Here is a 27,276-nt window from a genome sequence, read left to right as displayed (position 1 = left end):
GTTATTTAAAGAAAGCTGGAAAAAATTAATGACTTGATTGTGAGAAACACTAATTAAGGAAGGAGCTGGTTGGTAAGTGAACGTGTTCAGTTTAGCCCATTTGTCTGGAACAAATTAGTTTGTCAGATAAACAAAGCAGCAGATGCATCATATACTTTTATTCATTAGATATACAAGGTCGTTTTACAATATCATTTCAGGACTATAATTTATGATTTCTGTTAAAATGCAAATATGTTTTTTTATAATACACATGAATGCTATTATTTATCAGAATGAAAAGCCCTTATAATATTGCACTGTATATTGATTAATATTAAAATTTGTATTGTAAAAATCTGATAAAAACATTTCATAAAGTATTTGGCACCAAAGCTGCGTAATATATGACTCTTTAAAAATATTTTAGAATACTTGCTACAAAACTCTGTATTCCTTTTAGTGTTTTTGACATATTAAAAGAAACTTTTTTAATCGGAAGGTTAACAAACTGCAGGGAAAAGTACAAATGTATGAAAAAGAGAAGAAAGTTAGATTAACACTGCACATGCACAGATCGGCTTCTGAGATGTAAAGAGTTTGAGCTTATGTGAAGTAAGAAATGTTCCAAGTGTTCCTCCAGAAATCTCCAAAATCATATTGTAAATACTGGAAATACATGTTGGTAATAGAACGAGTTTAATACGGTTTGTTTCTAGATAGCTCCTTTCATAGATCCAAAGGCAGGTTGCTCAGTCTGTTTTCCAACTTGTGAATTATTTTAAACAAAAAGCACCTCTGTCAAGACTAAGCCTTCATTTGCACCAAAGCATCAGGCTTCTTTTATACGAGCACCAGATTAAGTGTCTCCTCAGACGTCCATCCGTGACACATCTGCCGCGTGTGTCCTCGGCCTCAGCTCCAGCCCCAGCAAGGGAGCAGCTCAGGTTGCCGTGCAGGTGTCTCGGTGCTCGCTCAGTCCCCATCATCCTCCGAACCTGTCACCCGACACATGGTCCCTCAGCTCATGAACTGCGTGTAGCCTTCGGCGCCCGTTACTATGACATCCATCCAGATCCTCATGGCCTCCGGGGACGGGGCCACCATGTAGTAGAGCCGGTCGTGGGTTTTCACGCAGAAGGTCAAAGAAGGATTGGGGCTCTGGAGGATCACAGGGGGAACAGAGAGGGAGACGTTAGAGACCAGAGACTGCAGCTGCACCTGTTGCACCTTTTTCCTCCGAGAAGTTTATCAGAAAAAAATACATTAAAATACTAGCTGACATATAATTGTTTGTTTCAAAATATTTTTTGTAAATAGTCTATACACTTTGGGAAAATAAGATACATTTTTTAAATTGTAAATCCAACCAAATCAATCCAAAACCTCCAAATGTGTATGTCCTACAGACACTCAAAGTTTTATTCTATAATTATGATATCTTCTATTTTGAAAAAAAAAAAGCAAAATTTTATTGTGAAAATAAGCTTCATTATTAGTAATGTAAAAAGTTAGAGCTGGTTCAAAACCTTCATTTATAAATGATGGTTTCTAAAAAAGAACATCTGTGATTTTAAAATCCCTCTACCTTTCCCCCCCTAATTTGATTAAATAACATTTAGCATCTAAACCCCTCAGATTTTATTCCATTCAATCTATGATCTAATAGTAGCCTATTATAAAAAAGAAGAGAGAGTGTTTACCTTGGTGGCACTGCGTAGGTGATCATAATAAACCTCTTCAATCGCCTGAAAGTAAATTAGTCCTTTCAGCTTGGTTTCATGCTTGTCTGAGAGGAGAAAAAGAAAAAAAATATATTAAGAAACATTATATTACGTCTTGTACTGATGCAAGACCTCTGCCAGTCTGAGCTCCAGACAGAACAACCAGCCGCAACTGTGGGAATACAGTTCATGTTTGTTTTTGGACAGCTTGTCAAAGCCTGAATTCCTTTTAAAGCAAATATTTATCATTTCATAATTAGGGCCGTGGATCCCAAAAAACATATTTAAAATTTCTACCTTAATTTAAGCCTTTTTATAATTAAATAAAGGCAACTGCAGAATAATCTCACACTATTAACAGCTGACTGTGATCCAATGGTGGACAGTTTAAAACAAACACAATTAGATGTAAATAAATTAAAACTAAAAACTGAGTACATAAGAAAAGCACAAGGCGAAAAAAATATATTTTGTTTCTTACTGGAACAACTGCTCAGGTCAAACTGCATGTGGGAAAAGGCCTAATAGATAAAGTGCTATGTAATGTCACACACAGTTTCCAACAATTTACAACGAGTTCCAGCAGAAATAAAAGTTGAATGATCTGGTCATTTATTCAAGATAAGATTGTTTTGTACCTAAAATGTGACTTTAGGAAGGATTCTAGTTAAAAGCCAGGAAACTTCTTCTTGTAGATGTCTTATTCCCCATCACTCTTTAAATTTATGATTATTTATTTTTTTTAATCATTAACAGTGATTTAATTTCAATAAGCTGAATATTGCCCTCGGGAGTGAGCAGTTCAACAGTGAATAGCATATTCACTTGAATTTATGAGTATTGTTTGTTTCTGCCTTAATTGGTTTACTTTTCAAAGTAATTTTGTGTCTTTTTAAGTTAATATAGCTCTCACCCTCTATTCTACCAGATGTTAAATTAATAATATTTGAAAAATGGTTGCAGTTTGAGTAAAACAGAAGAAGAATAAGTGAAATGTGGATGGGAAAATCAGATATACGAAAAAAAGGAGAAAGGTGTTTAACCCCCACTTTTCCCAGCAACACACATACCCCATGAATAGGTATGAGCAGCAGTGGATCAGAGCAAAAGTTAATTAAAAGTGCAGGTCTATTTCAAGCTATGCCTCAAGTCTTTGCCATCCTATTAATTTGACTTGTTTTCTTCACTCTTATCCTTTTTTCTTTTTTTTTGTCCCCGCTGGCGAGGTTGAGATCTTTTGTAAATCTTAAAAGGAAAAGCCTCTTTGGGATTTGATCTTCAACATTTTCCCTTAAAGCAGGTCAGAGCTCGTGTCCAGTACACAGGAGTTTGGTTCTCTGTTCACAGCATGTACCTATAAGCAGTTTGAGGTCACTCCAACACTGAGGAGTTTTATGTTTCCGTAAATTTGGTGGATGGATCTCAGCGGATGCAATCGCTGGATTGATGTGTTTTTTTCTAGTTTGAGGCTAAACTGAAGGCGTTTGAGTGTGAAGGAGACTTTTTTATTTCATCTCAGATCAATTTCCTTCAAATTACTTCAGTTTAAAGAGTTTCTGTCTGATTCCAGTCTTATTCAAACAAACAGCGGCCCTTTTCTTTCTGTCTCCTCCAGTGTGCGCTGCGGTGCCCGGCTCAGAAACAAACACCCAGCGACAATTAAAAGGCAATCGTTTGAAATACGTTCAACACTTTCCCTCGTTCTCCCTCTTCCATAAGTCAAATCTGCTTAGTAATGAGATAAATGTTTTTGAAATGTGAGTTTCGTTTTATTAGTCACGAACAAGCCAGGAGCTAGCCTCCTCCCCAAGAAAAACACATCCAGAGAAAGTATTGCATCTTATTTCATCACCATCATCACCACCATCATCTTCGTCAGGAGTGAGGGGGTGAAAAGGCTAGGCAAGAGAGGAGAGAGAGAGAGGGGAGCGAAGAGACGAGGGGCGTCGGTAATGAAAATACACTCGGATTGTGTTTCGAACTTTGTGTCTCAAAATGTGACGGTCAATTATTCAAACTAAATGTTCTCATTTCCAACGTCGGGGACAGTTTAGATGTGAGTTGCCAACTAATTTACAACAGCAACAGCGAGGGCGGAATATTCCACTTTGTGCAACATTATTCACTGTTTGGCTCCTGATGAATAAAGAGAAGTGAGGACAGCCACAACTTGGACAGTGAAAACAAGAAGTCGGGTCTCTGCCTGGTGAACAGAAGGAAAGTTTTCAACAAAAAGTTTACGCATTGGCGGATCTAGACATTTTCTAAGTCAGGGGCCACAATTTACACAGAGGGGTTGAATATATGTCCAACATCCATGATCCATTCCTGATTCAGTTAGTTCAAGTTCACATTTAAGTAATTTCTTGTTTACTGTTAGCTCTATAACTTTGAGCAAAACCACACACCATTAAAAACTTAATAGAACTTAAACCTTTCTTTACGGTGAGTTTAAAGAGTTCATTTCAGTAATGAAGTTTAGTGGAAGCTCCGTGAGGAACACTGTCTTCTCGTCTCCTGAATCACATGCACAGTGCTCACTGTCTCTACGCTCCCATCAGCTCATTCTCTCTCTTTTCGTCCAATCACAACCTGACTCACTCGCCTTGAGCCAATCTCATGTGAGCTGTCAAAGTTTTAAAATGTTCTGTCTCCCTCCTGTCACTCAGCTGTCAATTATTCAAGTTACCACCTCCACCCCAAACCGTCCAATCAGAAGCCTTCATGAGCCGTCCTCACTTCTTGTTCCTTCCTCATCACCACCACCAAGTGTGGAGTCTCTTTCATATCTGAAGCATCTCATTCACAGGACTGGTTCCATACTGGTCTACTCTAGGCTCCATAGTCTATTCCTCCAGTTCTCAATACATTTTAATTTGATTCTGATTAACTCATTCTCATTTGTTTGTCTCCCTCATCCTGTTCAGTCCTGGTGGTGCAGAGAGAAGTTTCTAACACAAGGAGTAAATGTGAGGCCCCAGGGCCATGACAGAGGAGGGAGGGAGGGATGTTTTTATTCAAGCTGTTCTGCAAACGTGCAGATTTTGAAATGCACTTTGATGTCACATGTCACATGTTGATAATACAACTTTTCTGAACTGGTTTTAAAAGCAGAAGTGCTGCTTTGTGGGGATGCGCCATCATTAAGGGAGCTCAACTTATATAATAAACATAATTTCTTATAGAGGTGTTCCAGCTATCTGGAAGAAATATGGACATTTAATTTTTACATCACATGAGGTGAAGTGACCCACTTTTCCAAAGCACTTGAGACTCCTGACAGAGTGATTTCACACAATCAGGCAATCAGGACAAAAGATACATTTTATTCTATAGAAAGACACAAATCTGAAAATCAAGCGTGTTTAGTGTTTAAAGAGCACAAGAAATAATGTGTCAGAGGAAGGTTAGACTGAAAAAACATCATCATATAGAAAGATTTTGATAAAAACTTGATGCCTTTATTATATTCTGGTTTTATTTCGGAAATAAACAACATTATGAATCTTACCTATAAATGGGATTGCATCATGCTGTGGGATATGAATTGTTTGGTCACTTTTCCAGTAAGGAGTTTTGTTTTCACCCCTGTCCATTTGTTTGTTGGTTGGTTGGTTAGTTTGTAGCCAAGATTATGCAAATTTACCGGATTGATTTCCACAAAACTAAGTGAACTGAAGTAGTATAAGTTTCTGGGCTTTTTAGACAAGCTTAAATTGACCCACATTTCGGAAATAAAATATATACTCACCCGCGTAATAGCAGAAGTTCCTCTTGAGACGGTCAAAAACGAACCAGCGTTTCTTCCAGGATTTGATTTTGCCGCCCATCTTCACCAGGTGGCCCTTACACATTTTCTCAGTGAGGTTGACGAAGGGGCAGGTGTCGATGCTGTGGCCCGACGACTCCACATGGGCGCGCAGGTCAAACTCCTCCTTACGGTTGGGCAGGTAGCGCGTCATTGGACGAGCCTGTGAGGAAAACGTTTCATGTTGTTACTCATAGACTTGGTGCTGTAAATGCTACTAAATTATGTGATGGGGATAATCAGTGAAGCTTAATTAAAGGGTTTTTTGGTAGAGCACATGTCAGGGCCCGATATGGTGCAGCCCAATTTAAAGTAAAGAAGGTGTTTAGGTAAATCGATCAGGGAAGAACACATCAAATTTAGGATGCATGGATCTTGCTGAAAAAAATGAAACATGTGATATTGATATGTGTGAAAACTTTGCGCAGCTATAGATTTGAAATTAAGGGAACCATTGGGTTTTACTGAGTGGCATTCTAGTTGTAGTTATTAACACAAGTCAAGATTTGAGAACACTTTCAAGTTTCAAGTCAAAACAAGTCCGTAGGGATCCAGAAATCTTAGAGCAAATAAGGTTTGATGTTTCTCTTTCTGTGACCTAAACCAGTGTCAGCGACTTGGTATAATACTGATATACTGTCGGCATTCATTTGGATTTGAAGGATAGTAAGTCAAATTTGTTTGTGTTCACCAAGGGAGTTACCTTCATGCGCTATAGCCTCTGATTCTGCTGTATAGTGTTAAGTGTTGCTGTACAGGGGGTTCATCAGAGTAAAAGGAAATGTGCAGCGTCTGATCACATCACTGATGGAAGTGGTGAGAATGAACAAACGCAGTGAGGGAAGTGAAACCAAAACAAGGAGCTGAAAGACACTAAAAAGCGGTGGGAGACTTTCTGGGCTCATCAGTTTGAGAAACAACTTTCACATTAGATAATTTCATCACCTGTTTTATTCCACTTTCTTTCACTTTGAGAGCATATATCGTTATTTTCATTGATTTCTCAGAAAATAATAAAAATTGGATGAAGGCAAATTAGGCACGTTTAAGGGGATGATATTTATGAGTGTGTGCAATTTAGTGCAGATTAAAACAAAGATCTGGATCTTGTGAATTTAAATCTGGTTTCCCAAAGGGACTGTTGGGCCTTGGCAGAGTCTAAGTGCTGCTCTAGTTTGATCGGATATTGATAGTTAAAGTGTTTTCTAGAACTAGTAATACATTGAGCTATAGGTGTGTTGATATTTCATCATATTTGTTTACTACTCATAAGAGAGAAGCTGGTAATTAAACACAATCAGATTAAAATGTCATGTATATCATGTATGTTTTTTACTCCTTTCAGTCCCACCCATTTCTCTCTCCTCTTTCTCTCACCCTCTCCTCCCTTCCCTCCATTCTCTCCCCCTTTGTCTCCCTTCCCTGACAGTCTTTGATCTTCTCATCCACCCAGCCTCTCTTTAGTGTCTCGCCTCTCATCCTCTCCCCCATATCTCCCTCCCTTCCTCCCTCCACTTCTCGCCGCCGTCATCTCCTCCCGCTGCTCCACTGACCTGGGAGAAGTGTTTCTCTCTCATCTTCACCTCCTCCTCCACCAGCCTCTGCCTGTGGGCCGTCTCGTCCAGGAGCCTTCTCTCGGCCTCCTCTCGCCTCCTCCGCTCCTCCTCCAACATCTGCCGCCGAGCCTGCACCTCCCTCTCCTGGGAGCGTTGGGAGAGGAGAGAGGGAGGAACAGATGGGGGAGAAGGGAAGAAAAATAACAGGGAGACGGGGAGAATATGTTAATGGTGGGCAAATATTGTGATACAAAGTGGATGACTGTCAGAGGAGGAACATGAGGATTCAAGTCCCAATCCAGGGTTTTGTAAAATATATCCCTCAAGTTTGTGTGTATAGAAGCTTTGCTGATGTAAAATTATCCTTTGCTGCTTTCAGACACTTTCAACAAGATCTTTCAAACACCGCTCACAACTTCACTTCACCTTGAACACTGATCATCCTCAGATTGTTTTTAAGACACACAAAACTTTTACCAAAATACACCTTAAGTAGACCTGGTAGGTTTGGTGATTATAACTAAAAACTCACTGTGTTGTTAAACTATCATTTAGATTTTTTTTAACCTGTGAAAGATTATTGTATATTTTACATTGAACGTCAATTTGATGAGTTAAATATATTGTTTTCATATATTTATTGAATAATAATAATAGCAATAAAAGTAAACCTTGTATAGCACATTTTAAGACACAGTTACAAGGTGCATTTACACCTTGTAAATGCACCTTACAAGCTATTAATGGAAAATTTAAACAGTTAAATAATATACATCATGTTGGTATACACTAATATTCTGATAGACTTTTGATATCCATATCAGGATATCATCATAACCATAAAAATACTCTAATTATCTGTATAGGTTGATAAGTCATCCTATACAGAAAAAATATATGTGTTTACACACATGTAGTGTAAAACTGTGTAAATGTTTTCCACTAGCACAGCTTTTGTTATATTACTAATTACATTATTTCCCCTATCAATTAATTTATCAAGCTCATTTATCCATCTTCAAATAATCAATTTAATAATTTAGTTTGAAAATGTTGGTTAGAAAATATTGACAAATGCCTGCTCTAATTTGAAGGAGATTTTGTTTCATATTCTTTGCTAAGATAGCTTGTAAGTTTTTTGATGTTTTATTTTGAAATGATTCAAACTATCAATTATCAAAGCAGTTGCCAAATAATTATATGTCCATCGACTTATTGACTAATCCACTAATTTAGATGATCATGGAGATGATGTTTTGGACCTGTATATTTAATAACTGATGTTCAGTCGTGTTCACGTCCAAACTCTGCAACACTAAAGCTGGTCACTCACTCGGTTCTCCACGAGTCTGGCTTTCTCCTGCTGCGCCTCCTTCAACATCTTCTCCATCTCCTCTATCCTCTGGGTCTCTAACCCGCAGACACTGCAACACACAGAGGGGAGCAGCCTCTGATGACACAGCTATATGACACAAGGCCTTAGATGAAAAAAGTACACAGACATGCCCGGAGACCAAACACAGGAGACAAAGGTTTTTGTGGGAAAAGAGTCTTTGAACTTCACAAAAAAACTTGAAGAGGTTGGCATGGCAACAGACAGTGTACTTGTAGTCACGGGAGCAGACGTGTAACGGAACATGATGTCACTGGGAAAAAAAGTGACCCTTCTGCTAGAAGACAGGGCAGACTTGAGTGTTCCCATGGTAACAGAGCCAGCCTCTGATTTTCCGGTCTCTCACCTTTCCGGGGTGCAGGCGGAGTTGCCGGTGGAGACGCTGGTCTCCATGCTGTCTGAGCTCTCCAGACTCAGGGTGTCGTACGCCTGGTTTCCGCTCGGTGGCGACTGATGATGCAGGATGGAGTGATGGACAGTGGGAGACACGTCTGTGCAGGCAGAGGCAGAGAGGCAGAGACAGCCGTCACAGACTTGCAGTGCCCTCTACTGATGATGCCATGTCACTGCTACCAGTTGGTTATAATCATATAATCAGACACAGATCATGTTAAACTAAGTGGAACTAATACATGTTCCTGAAACAATTACCACAGTTTTCCTCTGGTTGAAGTCACATGATCACACCCAGTGAAAGTCCCCACTGTGCTAAATAAATCAGATGAAGACTGAAGGAGTCAAGTACCTGTGCCCTGTATAACCATCTGCCTCCTGGACTCCATGTCTAACGGCGTTGACATCTCTCCCAGAGCTAACTGTAACCCCTGAGAAACACATGGAGGTCATCACACTGTGAACTACCTTTTAAAGCATTAATTTAGAGATTACCTTTAAAGTCAACAGACAAACGTCTCACCTTGGTGGATGCGTTTCTCTCATGAGCGCTGGAGTGTGGCAGGGCTGCTGCACTGCTGACATGAGACCATGACGCCGCCAGTCCAACCTCGCCATCTGATTTGGATTTCAACAGCTGAGGGGAGAAAGACACATCATTTTTTTTTTTTATTTAAGAACATTTTTTTTTAGATGTTTTGCACAAAAAAGACCAAAGACAACAAATTTTATATTTGACTTTTAGGGTGGCTGGCAAGTCTGAACTGAGGAAATGTATAAAATCCTTCAGGCAAATGAATGGGGTGGTCGAGTTCAGCACCAATCTGACCTTTGACCTCACTCTTTCTGAGTCCCTGCTGATCAGTTGGTGACTTGGGTCGGTCCTCCATGTTGCACCTCTTCACCTGAGTGCAACATTGACTGACTGTCGTGGTCTCAGTCATGTGAGCTGAAAGACTTCCTTATCCTGCTCACAGTATTTCTTACAGGACCTTTCATGTGCTTCACTTTGTGGCTTCATTAAAATTTATTTCAATTTCTCTCCTTGTCCTTTCCTTTTTAAAACATATTTGTCTCAGTGGAAGGTACCACTGATAGACTGTATAACAGGAGATACATAAACTGTCTACTAGAGGGCCTCCTAGTTTCAGGAGCAGGGATGCATTTGGCCTCTCACTAGCAGTATTTTGCAAGACATTGAATTACAAGATTGAAAAGACGCTTCATTAAAACATACATGTTGCAGTTGTTTACGCTCCAAGCTGCTGGAGGATCTGAGAGCAGATGGACGTGTTTTAGCCTGGCTTTGGATTTAGTATAGTATTAAGATATTATTTTATTTCCTCTTTGCTAATCAGATTTATTTCTTCTATATAATGTACTTTTTATAGTTTTTTATAACTTTTAAAATCTATTGTATGGAATTTCTTTATGAGCATTTTTATTCATCTTGTCTTTTCTTGGCTCATCAGCCAATAGTTGAACTGCACTAATCTGATGAAAGTTACTGCACAAATAGAGTTTGTTTTTTGACAGAGACAGACATAAAGAGGCGAGCAAGAGAGTGACAGTGTTGATTTTACCTGCCCGTGTCTGCGTGCAGAAAAAGACTTGGCAGGCAGCGGTGGAGGACACGACTGATTCTCTCCAGCTGCCATGATGTCCTGGTACCAGCGCTCGAGATTAATAGGAGGCATTGCATTCCTGCTCAGCTCAGGCTGACTCTGAGGTGATGAGAGGGAGCCAGCCAAAGAGAAAAAAGAGAGGAAGCGGTGAAGCAAGAGCATCAGTAAGAGAAGCATCAGGCGGGGAGGAAAGATCATTTCATCTCAGATCAGAAATATAGAAACTCATTAAGCATCATGAACTGGGAGAAAAACAAACCTGTGCAGAGAGAAAGGAGGAAGGGCCACATGCAGCTGAGTGGCACGAGAAAACAGATTCAGAAGAGGCAATGTGGAATGATGGAATAGAGGCAGAGGAGGAGGGATTCAGTCTCTGCATCCCAAAGATCTGACTTAATTGACTGACTGTGATGTATTCCTTCACACAGACAACACACACACGTGAGGGAGAAGAAAGTGGAAAAGAAAGTTAAGAGGTTGTGACATATTTCGAGAGGATATTGATTTGCTTCAGTGGTTTAAGTATTTAGCACATAGATCAGTCAGAGGAGGATGTGGACAGTGTGGCAGGAAGCAGGCGGAGTGTCTACCTCGCATGGCAGACCTGGAGATACAGAGAGGGAGACGCAGTGGAGAGCAGCAGGGGAGGAAGAGTGAGGCTGCACAGAAGCATTCCCATACATCTTATAGACATCAGACAGCCTGAGGTACTCCTGCATCAACGGCCAAAAGAGACATGGGATGAGAGGGCAGGAGACAACAAACTGTCAACGCCTAGAAAAGTCATGCAAAGACTCACAAAGCAAACGGGAAAACATCGGAACTTATTCAGCCTTGAAAAAAGTTACATTTAGAAAGAGTTGAATATATAGCAGCTGCTTCAAAGTCTATTACCTCTGCCAAGGAGGGTATTTCACCCATCTTTTGTTCTGTTTGTTTGTGAGCAAGATTACACAAAAAAGAACGAGACGGATTATCATGAAACTTGGAAGGATTTGGTATGTTTCAGGGAAGAACCCAGTAAACTTTGGGGGGGCAGATCCAGGGTTCTTTTGTTTTTTGTAGTTAACATTGGAAGATTTTAAACATTTTCTGTGATTTCTCAAAAAATAATTCATAGGCTCTGATGGATCAAATCAGATATTTTTAACGGACTGATATTTAGAGTGTGTGTGAATTGTTGCACATTTATTCACATAAAAATTCAGATCTATTAAATTTATAGGTGGTTTTACAGTGCGACAGTTGTGCCTTGGCGGAGGTATGCACTCTACTGATTGTCATTCTAGTTTTCTTTTTTTTTCTTTTTTACATCTACCCCTATGATGTTAGTTTATGTCAAAGATTCAATTTAGATGGAATAACCAATAGTTTGAAGAATGTATAATCCTTTAAAGTTTAAACAAACCTAATATACAGAGAATATTCACACTGCAAGCTCGCTAATGTTTGTCAGTATCTGCTTGGACACCATCATGCCTATTTTTATTGCAACAGCACAGGCACAATTAGGGTTTGTTAGTTTTTGTTGGGATTTACCTCTTGTAGTCTAACAGGGTAGAGTTCAGGGGAGGGGAGGTGAGAGGAGGAGGAGGAGGAGAAGGAGGCAGAGGAGGGACAGGGTCTATCAGGAGGACCGTCCACATAAACAAGGTCAGGTTCGCTGATGTGAAGCAATTCCTGTTTAGAAAGTTCATCTAAGTTTGTTTTTTCCTTCCTTAATCCACTTTTTCAGTAATGACTCTGCAGCTTAGAGATCACACGTGTTCCCACCCACCTCCTTCATGTTGCTGCTGGGCTTCAGGTAACTTCTCTCTCCGGTCGATGCGTGGTGCCTCTTCTCCAGAGCACACAACCTGTCTTGCTCCTGGGAGGAAGAAGGAACATGAATAGATGGATGCATGCCTTGCAGCCCTATAATGTGTTAAATACAATGCAGTTGTGACTAGGGTTGCAAAATTCCGGGAATATTCAAAGTTGGAAACTTTCCATGGGAATTAACGGGAATTAACGGGAATATACGGGAATATACGGGAATTAACAGGAATTAACGGGAATTAACGGGAATAAACTGGAAATGTTGTGGGTAATTCATGCTAACTGTATTTACCTTGTCATATACAGACATACATATAAACATTTTGTTGTGTCATAGGCTGATTTGAGCCCTGAGGAAACTTTGGGCACTTGACTATATGCTTCTGCATCGTTGTGTCATTCTTAACATAGGTCTTTGCACAGTATTTTCAAATGTACACAGCCTTTCCTTCTACATTGGATGGGGTGAAATGTCTCCACACATGAGATAGTGCACGTGGCATTGTTCTGTAGAATTAGATGAGAAAAAAGTTTGTAAAAAAACACTAATGCAATGCCAGAGATATAAATAGTTAGCCAAACAATTGGAGTAGTCTGTAAACATATTTTACAATTGATGGATAAATTAATGGAAATAGGCTAGATGAACAGATGAACAATCCTCAATAAGCATGCTAATATATTTTCCCGAGTAATATCATCGAAACGTACCTGACTAGTCCTGCACACCTCAGTAGGCCTCAATAGTTCTGTAGTGTGCAGGATGCTGGGAATTATCTGTGCATGTGATGGAAGAATGCACAGTGGAGGGTTGAAATTCAACGTGCAGCATGTGCTGCATTCCATACATCTTTAAAATAGAGTTTTGAATGATGTTTTTATTGCTCAGCGTTTAATTTGCATAGTTTTATTTTTTTCAAAATTCCCAAAATTCCCGAGCTTAATATTCCCGTGGAAAGTTTCCGGAAAGTTTCCGGAAATTTACCGGAAACTTTCCACCCCTTTGCAACCTTAGTTGTGACGAGGTTCATTACGAGCAGGTAACCTTGTGTAACAGCTGCAGAGCCGCCGCCCTGTCTCTAACCATCCTCTCACAGTCCTGCGCGGCCTGAAGCCCCAGCTGCTTCACCTGAGCCTCCATCGTGGCCATCTTCTCCTGTGAAACCACGTATGTCAAACTGTCAGGTCACACTCACATAGGATTTAATGGTGTTATTCTGTATGTGTGTGTTCCCACCTTCCTCCGGGCCACGCTGCAGTGGTACTCAGCCCTCTCTTGGAGGAGCTGCGAGCTCTGCGTCTCCTTCTTCTCCTCCAAACTGCTCTCCTCCTCCAGCTGGCAGAACTCCAGCTCCTCAAACTGCTTGGTCCCGCACTCCACAGCTTCAGCTTTCTGTCCACGAATACACACACACTGCATGAAACCACTGACATCACTGAGACAAATGAAGGGTTCTGGCTAACTGCTGCTGTCTGTGTTTGCAAAAACTACAGTTATCCACTATTAAGTGTAAACTATTAAAACAATATCACCAAGTGTTGCAAGTGATGGTCCCAACTGAAATGCTGGAGAGAAAGTATTGATAGAAGGACTCAAACACGAATTGGTGTTAATGCACAAGAATAAATACACGGGAAACAACAGCCTCAGCCTTTAAAGGAGACACATTAAGCTCATATTCAGGCTTTTCATGTTTCAGAAAAGGCATCACTTTGCCCAGCACATCTTTTCTTTGCCTTGTCAAACCATTGACGGAGAATGCGCCATAGTTTCCAAGTCCTGCAATCTCCTTCCAGATGTCTGTAGAGACTGACCCGTTTACAGACTCTTGCCTCCAGCGTGCCGCACACAGCAAATCAAATAAGTTAGGAGATGTGCTACCAATCAAACCGTTGATATGCATCAGTGGAAGTGAAGTTGTTTCTGATGCCCGCTGCTGCACAAAAGGACAGAAACAGCGAGCCTAAACATACTTTTAGGGGGTGTCTCAGACTAGCTGCTTGGCGTGCACTATGCAGAAATCAGGCATTGTGTTGTAATGTCATTGGATTTCCCTTTACTGCAGACTCTGGGCTTTTTAACTTTGCAGAACTTTTACAAACACAAACACCTAAACAACACACTTGAGGAAAGAAACACTGAAAGCGCATCTTATGTCTCCTTTAAAGTTCACGAGGGAATAGCAACTATTTCATTCCATCAGTTGTGAAAATGTTCTGCTTAAAAGCAAAAAGTGGCTGCAAGTGACATGAATAATAAGCAGGTTTCATAAGCAGGAGGCATGCAAACCTTTAGAGCAAAGCTGTTAACATTATTAAGTATGATAATTAATACTTATTGGCAGAGTCAAGCATCCAGAATGAGGGAACAGCAGCAATCAAGCAGAACTCTAAAACTGCTGCTGGAGAAGAAAAAGCGTCAAGCTTATAAATGGCTCCGACATAATGAACCTAAACAAGTTCAAGGGCCACAGCAGAAAAAGAGGAAGCGCCGCCTGCAGGTTTATGAGTAGCTCTGAGTGCTTCACAACCAAGTCAGTGTTATGTCCGTGACTGTTTCTGTGCAGTTCATACAGTACTGTGGTATTTGGTACATTATAACTCACTGTTGCCAGCCAGTGGGCTGCGTGAGAACACTGACCCTGCTGAGCTGCTCCTGTAACTGTTCCCTTAGAGACAAGGGGCACTTATCAAACTGCCTCTTCAGCTCATTGTACTCATTCCTCTGCTTTTCCAGGGCCTTCCGCTGAGCCGACACATTAGCCCTGCCCTAAAAACACATGGAAACACACACACATGTACACACACACAAATTGGGTCCGCATCCAGACACACACCACCCATGGGAGAAACAAAACAAAAATCACAGACGTCTTCAGTCCATGCAGCCAAGCTTTAACACTAACAAGCCAAGGCCGTTAAAGTATTAGTTGTAGCAGAGGTTAGGTTTGCAGGAGTGTTAAGGATTTATTTGTACAAAAAAGATATGTCTGAATCAACATTTTAGTACAACACACATACAGCTAAAAAGACTCACACTTTTTTTATCTTTTCAAACACAGGAACTGCCGGACACTCCGCAGAGAGAAGACAGTGCTTTGTGTATATCGAGACTGTTTGCACATTCGTGAAGAGGTGAGTTTTTAAATTCACACACAGAGACTGAAGGACATGTCCAACATTCACGTGCAGGAACCAGTGAGTGATCCCACTGTGTTCTACAGTATCACATTCCTCTGTGTTGGGGGCACCTACCTCGTCCTTCTCTCTCTGGATGGCCTTGTCCAGCTGGCTGAGTTTGAGCTGCAGCTGAGAGATGATGTCACTCTCAGCCTCCACCTGCTCCTGCTCTGCCCGCCTCTCGGCCTGCAGCAGAGCCTGCTCCATCTCCGCCTACAGACGAATACGCTGAGTAAACGCTTGGTGAAGGTGAAACATCTTCCTCTCCTCTCACTATGTGTGTGTGTGCGCACCTATCTTGGTATCATTTTGAGCAAAGACCTTATGTTGTGGACATTTTGGCCAGTCCTTACTTTTTCAAAGGGCTATTTGAAGGTTAAGACTTAAATGTGAACGGTTTGTAGTTTAATGTTAGGTTTAGGCATGAATTGGCCTTGGTTAAGGTGAGGGATAAGGTTTTGTTAAGGTCGCCCACAATGAATGGAAGTCATGGAAGAACTTGTTAGGGACGTTAGTTAGTTAAGTTCATCAATCTGATGTCCTCTGAAGTCATGGAGACATAATTGTTTTTTTTGTGTGTGTGTGTGTGTGTGTGTGTGTGTGTGTGTGTGTGTGTGTCCTGACTCCTGACTCCTGACCTCCTGTTTGGTCTCTTGTAGCTGCTGCTCCAGTTCACTGACTCTGTGCTTCAAGTCATCAACTCTGAACAGGATCCTGCTCCTTTCCTCCTCCACGTAGACGGGCTCCTGACCCGCCATCAGCTCATCACACTGACAACAGATTCATGAAAGTCAGAGGAAAACCCCAAACAATGATATTCTCTCCATCCATGTGTATGAGTGTGTGTCTCACTTCTTGGTGTGTGCTCTCTGTGCTGCTGGACTCCTCTCTCTGGGTGTCCTCATCAATCTGCCTCGCCCTCTGAGGCCCATCTCCACCCTGGAGGAACATCCCGTCTCCTGTGCCTGGGCAGACTCCCACAGCCCCCCCCAGCAGCCCACTCCTCACCATCTCCGCCAACTCCAGGGCACTGCCCTCCTGATTATACTCTGCACACAGATTGAGGATGGTCTCCAGCCTCTGTCGCTCCTGCGGAAGACATGTGAGACGTAAGCGTGCCGTCCTACGTCATAGCTCATGTTGCAGATTAGCTTTGAATGTCCTTGTGTGACTTTGGCCCATTTCGGCAGCTGTCCCTCCGCCACTGGCACCGGACCACTGTAACCTGACCGAGGGGGGCCGAGGTTTGTGTCTCAGGAGGGGGTTCATAGTAAAAACTGCGAGAGCGTGAGTTGTTTAGGAACACAGAATCTGACAGACTGTGATGACTGTCAGAGAGACATTGCTGAATAACAGGATCTCTGCTTACACTGTACACCAGTTGTTATTCTGATCAGAGACACTTTAAATGTCTCATACACTCTTGTTTGCTGTGTCTCCACTGTGCCAGCCTGTCGTCTCTCAACACTCCAAACAATGGGATGCTCGCTGAAGTCTGACAATAATTAGGAGTCTGGCACGAGGAGGGGCCTCATGTTGTTTCAACAACCACCAGCATCTGTTTGTCTGGTATTTAAATTACTCTGTCATTTACTTTAACTGCAGGATTTACACCTTAGACTGTTGTTTATGCTCTTGTTAATGTCCAAGTCATTCCTTGATGAAAAGCAGCAGTATTATATATTCATCTGAAATGCAGGTTCATTAAAACCTCAACATAAAGACATTGATATTTATGTTAAGTTATAGTGATGCTGTGAGAGTGATTAACCCTCTTTAGCCTCTTCTCGGTGGAACTGATGCCAAAATTTACTATTATATTACCTCTCCTCCAGCAATATCAGTGTGTAGGTTAGATTCAATAAAGTGAGAATAAAAATAAAATCCTGCATATGTGTGCCAAGTGTGCCAAGAGCAGTGTCCCACATATAGAGCACTGGTTTCACTGAGAGGAAATCCTTTCTTTGTCCCTCTCATCTAAAGGTCAACACTTCATCATCTATCATTTTTCTTCTGTAACCCAAAAATCAAGAACCTTATCCTTGACCCCAAATATGGTTCCTCGTGCACCAGCTGGTTTGTCATTTAATGTATTATATGAGTGGTTATACACTATTTATTTATAAATGTGACAGGAATAACAGGAAAGCTAGAGCTGCCCTGCTAAAAATGAGCCTCGGAAGAGCAGAAGCAACCGCCAAGGCCCAACAGTCCTTTTAAATTAAATCAAGCTGCCCCAAATACATCTCATAGATGTCAGTTCCCTAAATAGGAAGACAAATTGAAATGTCACCGAAACAAAACCCAATCTGACAATGTAAAGCAACCTTATAAAGAAAAATACTGGATCCACCCCTGATCTGGATCTACACCAAAATGTTATTTCTTCTCTGATCCATATCACATCATGTCCAGCAGTTTTTGTGTAATCTTGCATACAAAGTGAACCTCATGTGTGACTATCAGCCCAAAAAAAGACTAACAGAGGTGAAAACAAACCTAACCCTTAATATGATTCCATAAACTAGCAACATACAACAAACTGTGAAAAGCCTGGATACCTCTGATACCTAGATTTGATTAGTCCATTTGTCATGTGTGGATACTTTCCTATACCAGCACATAAACGTAACATAATATGGCTACAAAATCGTTATCATGTAATAGAGTAAAATTGAATCAACAAATCAACAGGGGAGTGATGTCCTACTGTACATCGTGTGCACATGGATGACTCAGCACGGCAGATTAGTGACAAAAACATCCACAGCAGTCACAGTGCACCACATTGTCAGTCGCTCTCTTACCAGAAACCCCTTGGTTCCTGAAATAGTCTGTGGACACGGAGAATGTCCGGGAATGACCCCCCCCCTCCCCCTTCTGTTGTCCCTTCAGCTGTCAGTATAGAAGCAGGCCGGGGTAGGGGGGGTACAGAGAATGGCGGGTGGCCTGCTGGGTGTGGATTGAGGATGGATAACGTGTGCAGCCTATGAACCAGTGTGGGTAGGAATATGAAAAGAGCCTTCAGCTGGGGCGGTGGCAAACTTTGAAAGTAAATGCCATTCGTCGTTTTGGTAAATACAGTGTTGAGCAATAAGCGGCCACGCCCGCCGCTCCGGACCTTAAGGCTGGTGGAAGAATGTTCACCCCGTGTGTCTCGGACCAAATGTGCTGATGATGACGGTAACGCTGTGGGGAGACGAGCCGGTGGACGTGTGCCAGGAGATTTGAACAAGATATCTGAATGCCGACATGGTGTCTGTGTATGCCAACAGTCTCAGCGCCTCCTGCTCTACTCGTCTTTATTTAAATGTTCTTTAAAACCCACGTGGTTGTCAGTCTTCATTAATCGACCTGCTGTGTTTTTAATGCTGTGTTTTGTTGAAATTGTGACGATAAGGTTCCTGACAAAAACGTGAACATTGATTATCTAATCATATTATTATTTACTAAAGCAAACAGAAAGGGAAGTCTGCAGCCAGGAGCTTTTTTAAGGACTTCAGAGGCCAAAGACAAAGGGACCTGTGGAGCCCAAACCTTACATCGAACCAATTTAAACTGCTGACTGATTTAGTTCCAAATCTGATCCCTATTTTCAACCAAGTTGCTGATGAACATATTTCAGCAGATATCAGGATGAAGTCAGAGATATTTATTTTCTCAGAAGTGCACATAGCTAAAAGCTTTGCTGATGTTCGATAAAAATGTTTAAAAAAGCTGTTTTTGGCGAACTGTTCATATACTCGGATGCAGCTGTGGCTCCGCACCTTTAACCTAATGTTTTCCTCCTAATGGGGGGGGATTCAAAGTTCTGTATATACAAATTCTGTCCATACACAGGATATAGAGTAAACATGAAGTCACAGAGACCATACCAGACCAGCAAATATTTCCTTTACGACTTCCGAAGCAAACTTCACTTCAGCATCCAGATGTGGCCTGGAACTACATCCTGAAGTTATTCTCAAGTCTACTTTGAAGTCATATTTAAAAGGCCAATCACTCACCAGTTTCTCCATTTCCTGCTCCCGCAGCCTCTCCTCTCTCTGCCAGCGGTGGTACTCCAGCAACTCGTCCTCGTTGTCGCTGATCTCGGAGATGCTGTTCTTGCGCTCTCGTGCATATGGCTTCACTGTCGAGCAGGAGGTTTTTCTTTGGCTATGAGGGCTTGCCAGAGGAGACGTGCCCAGACCTGATACCATGGCACCTCCTGGCCCAGGCCTTAATCTCCTGCCTTCAGGCTCCTTCTCCAACCCAGAGAGCGGTGATGGACTCTGGGAGTACAGCGCTCTCATGGCCTCTGCTTTTGTTGTGAGTTTGCCGGGGCACTGGGGGCTCTCGGGGTGAGGCTTAGCACCGAGGCCTTGTGTGGCGAGGAGGGAAGCTGAGCCCTGCGATCCTGGAGTCCCCTTGCCAGACATGTAAGGGCTGACAGGAGGAAGTTCTCTCAGGCCGCTGGGCACAAGCAGCTCTGGAGTCCTGAGCCTTTGAGGGACTTCGTCATTGGTGACAAACTGGCCCTGCTCTCGCATGGGGCTGGGGGATCTGTGTTGGAGAGAAGAACCTCTTACTCGAGGGCTGGGTGGAGCCGCCGGGGAAAATTTAGCAGATGATGATTTGGGAGTTGGGCTAGAGTTGTCTGTGCCCTGTCCTGACCCTGAGCTCGGTGGTGTGGGGGTGGATCTTACATTCCTGAGAAGCTTTGGGCTCTCCTGGGCTCTGTGACCAGCGCCAGCACTGCTCGAGGCGACAGACAGCGAGCTCCGCGGGTTGGGGACAGGAGTGTGGTTGGAGTGAGCGGACCGGGCAGGTACCGGAGGGGCTATGTCCCCAAGGTTCTGGCTTCCCAAGGTTCTGATGTTTTCATATATGCAGTCCTCTGTTGTGGAGCTGTTTCTTCCATTGAGCATGTTTGGAGGAGAGGGCTGTGAAAGCGGCTGTTTCCCAGGTCCTGATGATGATGTGTTGACCATCAAGGAGCACTGGAGGGTCTTTGCAATGTTGTTGATGTTAGAGCTGCCGTTGCTTGAAAAGGACTGATGGCTGCCGTTAAACACACTGTGTGAGTCTGCAGAAGGGAGACAGAAACACTTGTGCATGAGCATTCCTGTTGAATAAATGAGGAGGTCCCACACAGTTAAGGAGACAGTTGTAAAAACACACACAAACAAACATTTGACATCCGCCACACCTCAGGTCAGTAGTGCAGGACGAAGGAGGGTCGCTCATAAAAAGAAAAACACACATGCCTGAATATGTTGTTGCGTACTCCCACAGTGTCCCGATGGCTCACTTTAAATAGTGATGAATGTCTTGGAGACCACGCCGCCCCGTATATGAACCAAACCCAGTGATCGGGATGATGTGCTCCTCACTTGTGTTGTAATCCTACAGGGATCTTGAGCTGCTAAATATAAAAGCTGCAGCCGTGTAGCTCATTCAGAGCAGATGAAATCAGGGCCTGGTCAGGAAAGAGTGGGCCATGCATGCACACATGGGCAGGGTGTGGTGACTCCCGCTGCACTGTTCTGGCTCTGACGGCCAAACCAGTAAGGTCAGGGGAGAATGGCTTCTAAATATCATCCACAGCACAAGGAAGCAGTTGCCACAATTATATAACATCATGTAAAAAAGAAAGAAATGATCCAAAAGCTGGTGGCAAAGATTATAACATTCCTCAGTCACAATAGGGTCACACACTGAGCCCAAACTGCAGATTTAATTGAACTAGATCACAATAATGTAGGCCACAGATAATTAGTTTAGAGCAAGGATAATAATATACGCTATCACAAACGTCCAGACCGACTGGGCTTGAGATATGGGAAACAAGAGCTGGTTTGAGTCAGATTGGAGACGTCAGATTATCTCACCATTCAAGTGTTTAGTCATCTTTCACCAGGGTGCATGGTTACTGAACCATTTTGATATTTGTGAGGATGTCATCCTTGAAATTTATATTTTAGACATAGAGTCGGGTTTCAAAATTGTTATCCTATGTATCCAGAGAACAATGCCCCACAATTCTCTGCACCTGAGCTACATGAGACAATCCCTGATTAGAACTAGAATGGCAGAGCACATACCTCAGTCCTGTTCAGTTGAGCTGCAACAAATTTCACACAGATGATCCCTGGTTTTTGTGTAACCTTTCTTAAAATCAGCCAACCTTCCAACAGGCAGGGTATAAACAAACCATCCTTGTTGGAGGTAATAATGGAAGCTTATGCAACAAGTTTTGACAGAAATGTAAAAGGAATGACAAAATGATTCTAAAAGTTCGTGTGACAGCCTAAAGCATTCGCTCTGCCCAGAATAGCTGCTGAAGAGGAAAGTGTGCAACCTTCATACACACAGTTGTCCATGGGCAACTTATTTCTGGAACACAGGAACTGTTCAGTCTGGAGTTAAGATAAAAGTACGTTATAAATATCTTTACCAGCAGGAAGAGTTTTTGTGGTGCTGAGTTCCCGGCCTCCTCCTCCTCCTCCCCCGGGCAGCATGCTCTTCATCCTCACGGCCTCTTCTGGGTGGTTGAAGCGGAAAAAGGTAGACTGACCAAAACACAGCATGCACCCTGGCAGGAGAGAAGAGTGAATGTAAAGGACGGTGTCAGGGGGGGTTATAAGTGTCAGAGAGGAAAGTTTTCACACATCACTATAAATATTTTGCTAAAAAAAAAACTGTTTATGCAGTTATCGGTGTAAACACAAGCTCTAACTCAGACATACCCAATTATAATTTGACACAAGTTCCCACTTACACTGAATTTAATCTAACCATATAATGACTGCAGTCAGATTGTATTGTAAGTGCTGTGTGTATGCAAACAATATTGTAATAGTTACTGCATCCAACAGCCAGTACACTAATAATAATATTAATAATAATAACACTCGAAATGATAAAAAACATTACAAAAATAAAAGCACTTATAGGTTAAAATAAGAGAAGAGCAATAAAAGTAACTGTACAAATCATTAATCCATAGATGGGTTGATAGATGAACATATAGTTGTCAAGATCTTGTATCAAATTCATTTAACCATTTCTTAACATTTTACATTTCAGCTTTACATGAAGTAAAATTTGCTTTGATTTAAGACTGAACATTAGTATCACCATCTACAACTCTGACATGTGGTTATTGTTTGTGTGGTAAACTGGAGACTTTGCAATTTACAACGGTTTGGTTATTTGTGAGATTAATGTATTCGGGCTCCTGAACACTCAGTAGTGTATTGACCAGTTTAACTCACGTGTGCAAAACCAGTAAGTCAATTCAACTCCTTCTTCTCTCTTGCATTTCCGGTGGCTTTAACGAATGCCTGAAAATACTTCCTGATAACTCTCACGCTTAATCCAAGTCATAGATCCTCCACAGGGACTTCAGTGTTAACTCCTTCCCTCAAAGTGAAGTCAACATTGTTCCTGGTGGTATAAGTGAAGCTGTTTCCTCCGCTCCTGATTTGTTTTGCTCAGGGTTTCGTGATTGTCCTGTGAATGGAGCAAAGCCTGAGGTATTCTGGTTGAGCAGCTGCTGCCTCCTCACACGCTGGCTGATCGCTCCGGCTTCAAATGACATTCTGGTGTGGCTGCTGGCTCGGATCCCATGGAGAGGGGACCAAAGGGGTTGGGACTGTTGTGCTTTTTTTTACAGTATAAGTATGCACATTACTGGAAGGACAAGAGACTTTTGCTATTGTGAAGCCGGACAGTATTTGTATTCACTTCCCCTCTACTTTAGCCACTCAGCAGAACCAAGTTGGGTAGTATTTGTATAGTTTTTAGACTGTTATTTGTTTTTATCAAAAATTCTATAATGTTATTGATATACGATTCAATATCAACTAGAATAACACTCAGTAGAGCACATGCCTCCACCAAGGCCCAACAGTTCCCTCATGAAATCACATTTAAATTCACTAGATCTGGATTTATGTTTGGATCTGCACCAAGTTTCAAACACCCATAAATAACATTCCTCCAAACGTGCCTCAGCCATGAATTATTCTCTGAGAAATCAATGGAAATGCTGTAAAATGCCCGAGCTGACAATGTGAAAGAAACTGAAAGGAATATCCTGAATATGCTCTCTAATCCGGATCAGCTCCAAAATTTAAAGGATCCTTCTTGGGTCATGGTCCACCCCTTTATAAAATTACATGGAAATCGGTTCAGTCGTTTTTTTGTATAGTCCTGCTAACTAACAGAATATGCAGATGAACCATGATGTTACATGATGCTACCTTGTGTCAGGCGATAAGGTCTGGTGATGGGGAGGCCATCCACAGCGCACTGGTTCCCACACGGGTACAAAATTATGACGCCCGCCTCACTTTCAATGTAGCAGTGCTGCGCTGCGATGCCGTGGCCCTGCAGGGGGATATCTGTGCCCCCACTGCCCAGTGTGGTTCTTCCTGCAACAAGAGAAACATTTTCTCAGTATCAGTTACAGGACGTCCAGATGAACATGTTAAATAGTTCAGTGAAGTATTCTTAGGTTGAAGCCAGAGACGTCGGGTGCTCAGAGGTCAAAGCCTCGGCGGCAGGGGAGACGCCTCTAGCCTGCCAGATGATTAGCATCTCGTCGGTGGGAATTAATACTAAGTGTCTGCTTTTTGATGGGTTGTAATTTTTTCATCAGTTCTAATCCTGAAGTGTCTGAGTACAAGAGATGTAATGCAACACAAACAGTTTTTATATATGTTTGTTAGCACAGATGATACTGCACACAATAAAACTCCTAGAGGGCTTTTTTCTTTGGTGCTACTGTCACACCCTTTCCATTCTTTTCCTATGTGGTGCATAAACCAGTGAGACAAAAGGTAGATCAAATACTGAGGCACAATATAAGCAACAATAAGAGGGTTAGACTGAAATGTGTCATCGCTTTTTATCAATTCATCACTCGTGACAAGTTGTGCTGCTTACATATTAAATAACCACTGACTTGTTTTAAATAGTGCGTATAGCCCACTTCCTTTGTCACTTAAAATAACAAAAGTTACAGATCCTACATAGTCAGTACAGACGTGTTTGACAAACAAGAGTGAAGCCTCGACATTGCTGATCTTGCAGCTCCTCTTACAGTTATCTTTAAGAAGTATTTATAGAGCAATGACAAGACAGAATTGCACATTTAACAAGCTGTTAGTGAAGATTCAGACCAACACAATAAGACAACTTTAAAATGAGTGGCACATTATGTTTGAGTGAGTATCAGTTTCCATTAGTATTGCAAAATGTATTTTTTAGAATATTGACGAAGCCAACACTGTTAAATACCCACTTATCCTCCTAACACACAATAGACACTACACTAGAAGTCATTCACCTTCCTGCAGTGGAAGCAAAGTGATGGCCGTGCTCAGACGTCCACTTCCCAGACTAACCAGGTGGGGGCGTTCTGCCTGGACTCTCAGGGACTTGCCAGTCTCGATCAGGTCTAAAGGAGTGCCCTGTCAAAACAAAGAGAGTCTCAACACTCTGCAAGAGGACATATAGATTCTGATTAAGAGAATCTATTTAACAGAATCATAACAACGTTTGACATAATAAGATCTAAATATTGATATGTTCAAATAAGCTGTCCAGTGTATGTACTTGATTCAAAAAGACTCTTTTTGACATTTGAATATTGTATTATAAATGTTAACGTAAAACACGGTGAAGGAGACATTAGTTTTGAAACTATCGACAAAACATTTCACCACAGAGGTTATATGAGGTGCCTGCATTGATACTGTGGCTGTCACATGATCATTAATATCCACCAGCTACATTTAATGATCCGAGGAGAATAGCCTCAAGAACAAGCAGCCCAGCTGGCTGGAGCTGGAGGAATAAACATGATATGGTTTTGATGAAAAGTTGTTTCATGCTAAGTCAGAAACATGTGGTGCAGAGGAACAGAGCATGGAAATAACTGGAGATTATCATGCAACATTTGGTACCTTTTAAAAGATGCAGAGATAACTCATACCAGAGTACACAGAAAAAAAAGACTTTCATTCTTTTCAGCACTGACCACATTCATTTGATTTCTTTGGAAGCTGCCTACATATTAAGCAGGAAATTCTTCCGGAGATCATTCATTTCTCAGTTTTTGTTGAATAACAAGCTGCTTCGCCACAGATGGTACAATAACAGTCGCAGTGGTTTTGCCCCGGCTCACCTGTAGGACCTGGTGCGTCTGTCGCCCCTGCTCCACTTTATTCCTCCTCATGCGCTCCATGTCTGCCGGACTGTCAGAACTATCTGACACGTGAAGATCCTGCAGCACACACACACACACAATGAGAGATGGGATAGAGAGAGGAGCACGGGATGAATGGGAGCTCTGGGAATACTGCTACTACAGTTGTACCACAATGGGAACAGTGCTTTCCTTAGAAACCCTCCTGCCCCAGTTATAAGCCCATGTGACCAAACCATTATACTGGGTAATTGTTTCTCCAGAACAGGCCGAACATAGTGATCCGTCAAGAAAGCTGGCAGTGATTAATGCCTCAATCTAAAAGACATTACTGTCATATATGTTACAGAATGAACACAAGCAGGTATTTGACAAAAGAGCCTGATATTATGTGTGTATCCTCACAGCAGCAGAAGGCGTGAGTAAGATCTGCAGGTGCCTGACACACCAGGGGCTAGATCACCACTTCCTCTGAACCTGATGAGTCACCGTGACTCACTCGCAGATCTTATAGTCTATACAAACACAAACACACAAACAGTGCACAGACAGATTGGACCCAGCTGTCTGCTCATCGCGCTCACATCAAACGAAAAGGGAAACAACAGACCAGCAAAGGAACCAGACGTGTCTGGAACAATCACAGACACATAAGCAGTCCAGATGACTGGCCTTATTTTCCTGCTAAAAGACGGTATCCACGTCTTTCACTATCTCCCTCATGGGTGGGTTGCTTGTCCTGGCATCAACTCAGAGGAGCTGAGCATTCCAGGCAAAACTGAAGTCACCTTCTATCCAGTGACTGTTTTGTGTACTTTTAGCCAGTCGGACAAATTAATTGTGTCATGACCTGACATGTCATTTTCACAGATTCCCTCACTTTAATGTGACAATTTAAGAAAACTAGTGCGGTGGCAGTTGTATACCTGGTTGTTTGGAATGGCCAGTTCTCTTGTCCTGTGTTAATGTTCCTGAGCTATTTCAGAATTATTTATTGTCCCTTGTCCTCCTCAAACAATTCTGCAATATTCTGTCACTTCTGTGTGCTGGACGTTGTGGGAAGAGCTTTTTATAAACAGTCTATAGTGCAGAGTGAAATTAGAAAACTTTTTGTTCATCCTACCTGGTGTATTTGCAAGTTAATTGTTACAGTCAATATTTTTCATAAATTTGAAACTGAATTAGCTTTCTTACTGTTTACCTGTGTAGTTTCTATATACGTTTGAATGATTTACTTAGCTGGTGTTATTTTTCCATACATTGCATGTTGGTTATTTTAGAGGTCTGTTATGCAATCAACACAATCTTCAGACCCTTTTGGAATTAGTAGGTAGGTATCCTAAATACAGTGCCACTGCAAGGTGTTGGGTTCAGGTTAGCTTTAGCACAGAGTCTCTAAGATGGGACTGAATCGATTAACATGATTCTATTTTTGATGTTTTTTGGTGTAGGCCTACTGATGTTTGTCTGGTGTCCAAAATCACATCGGGCTTTGATTTTACACCAGTCAGTCTGTGACGAAATTACCACATCAACTTGAGCTTATACTGTCTAAGTTATCCTGACATCATCTCTGATAGGCATAAATTCTTGATAACAAGA

The 27,276-nt window shown here is 41.9% G+C and overlaps 1 protein-coding gene across 1 annotated transcript; it reads right to left on the bottom strand.

Annotated features, from left to right (window-relative positions):
* Positions 1 to 999: 999 nt before the first annotated feature.
* On the bottom strand, positions 1,000 to 25,749 carry phldb1a (pleckstrin homology-like domain, family B, member 1a). The gene is made up of 24 exons (XM_061086384.1): positions 25,654 to 25,749; positions 24,814 to 24,937; positions 23,726 to 23,896; positions 21,916 to 22,053; positions 19,484 to 20,544; positions 16,329 to 16,565; positions 16,115 to 16,246; positions 15,552 to 15,689; positions 14,938 to 15,066; positions 13,534 to 13,689; positions 13,342 to 13,452; positions 12,256 to 12,345; positions 12,018 to 12,158; positions 11,069 to 11,191; positions 10,738 to 10,896; positions 10,437 to 10,577; positions 9,377 to 9,490; positions 9,206 to 9,275; positions 8,807 to 8,951; positions 8,401 to 8,491; positions 7,065 to 7,211; positions 5,455 to 5,674; positions 1,683 to 1,768; positions 1,000 to 1,140 (listed from the first exon to the last, which is right to left on the bottom strand). The coding sequence occupies exons 1-24, from the start codon at positions 25,711 to 25,713 to the stop codon at positions 1,000 to 1,002; spliced, it is 4,125 nt and encodes a 1,374-aa protein (XP_060942367.1). The 5' UTR covers positions 25,714 to 25,749.
* Between the last annotated feature and the right edge of the window lie 1,527 nt (positions 25,750 to 27,276).

Source organism: Limanda limanda, chromosome 14 (assembly GCF_963576545.1).
Source record: "Limanda limanda chromosome 14, fLimLim1.1, whole genome shotgun sequence".
NCBI classification, from domain to species: Eukaryota; Metazoa; Chordata; class Actinopteri; order Pleuronectiformes; family Pleuronectidae; genus Limanda; species Limanda limanda.
The sequence above is the reverse complement of the archived record's forward strand: the minus strand, read 5'-3'. Positions and strand labels throughout refer to the sequence as shown.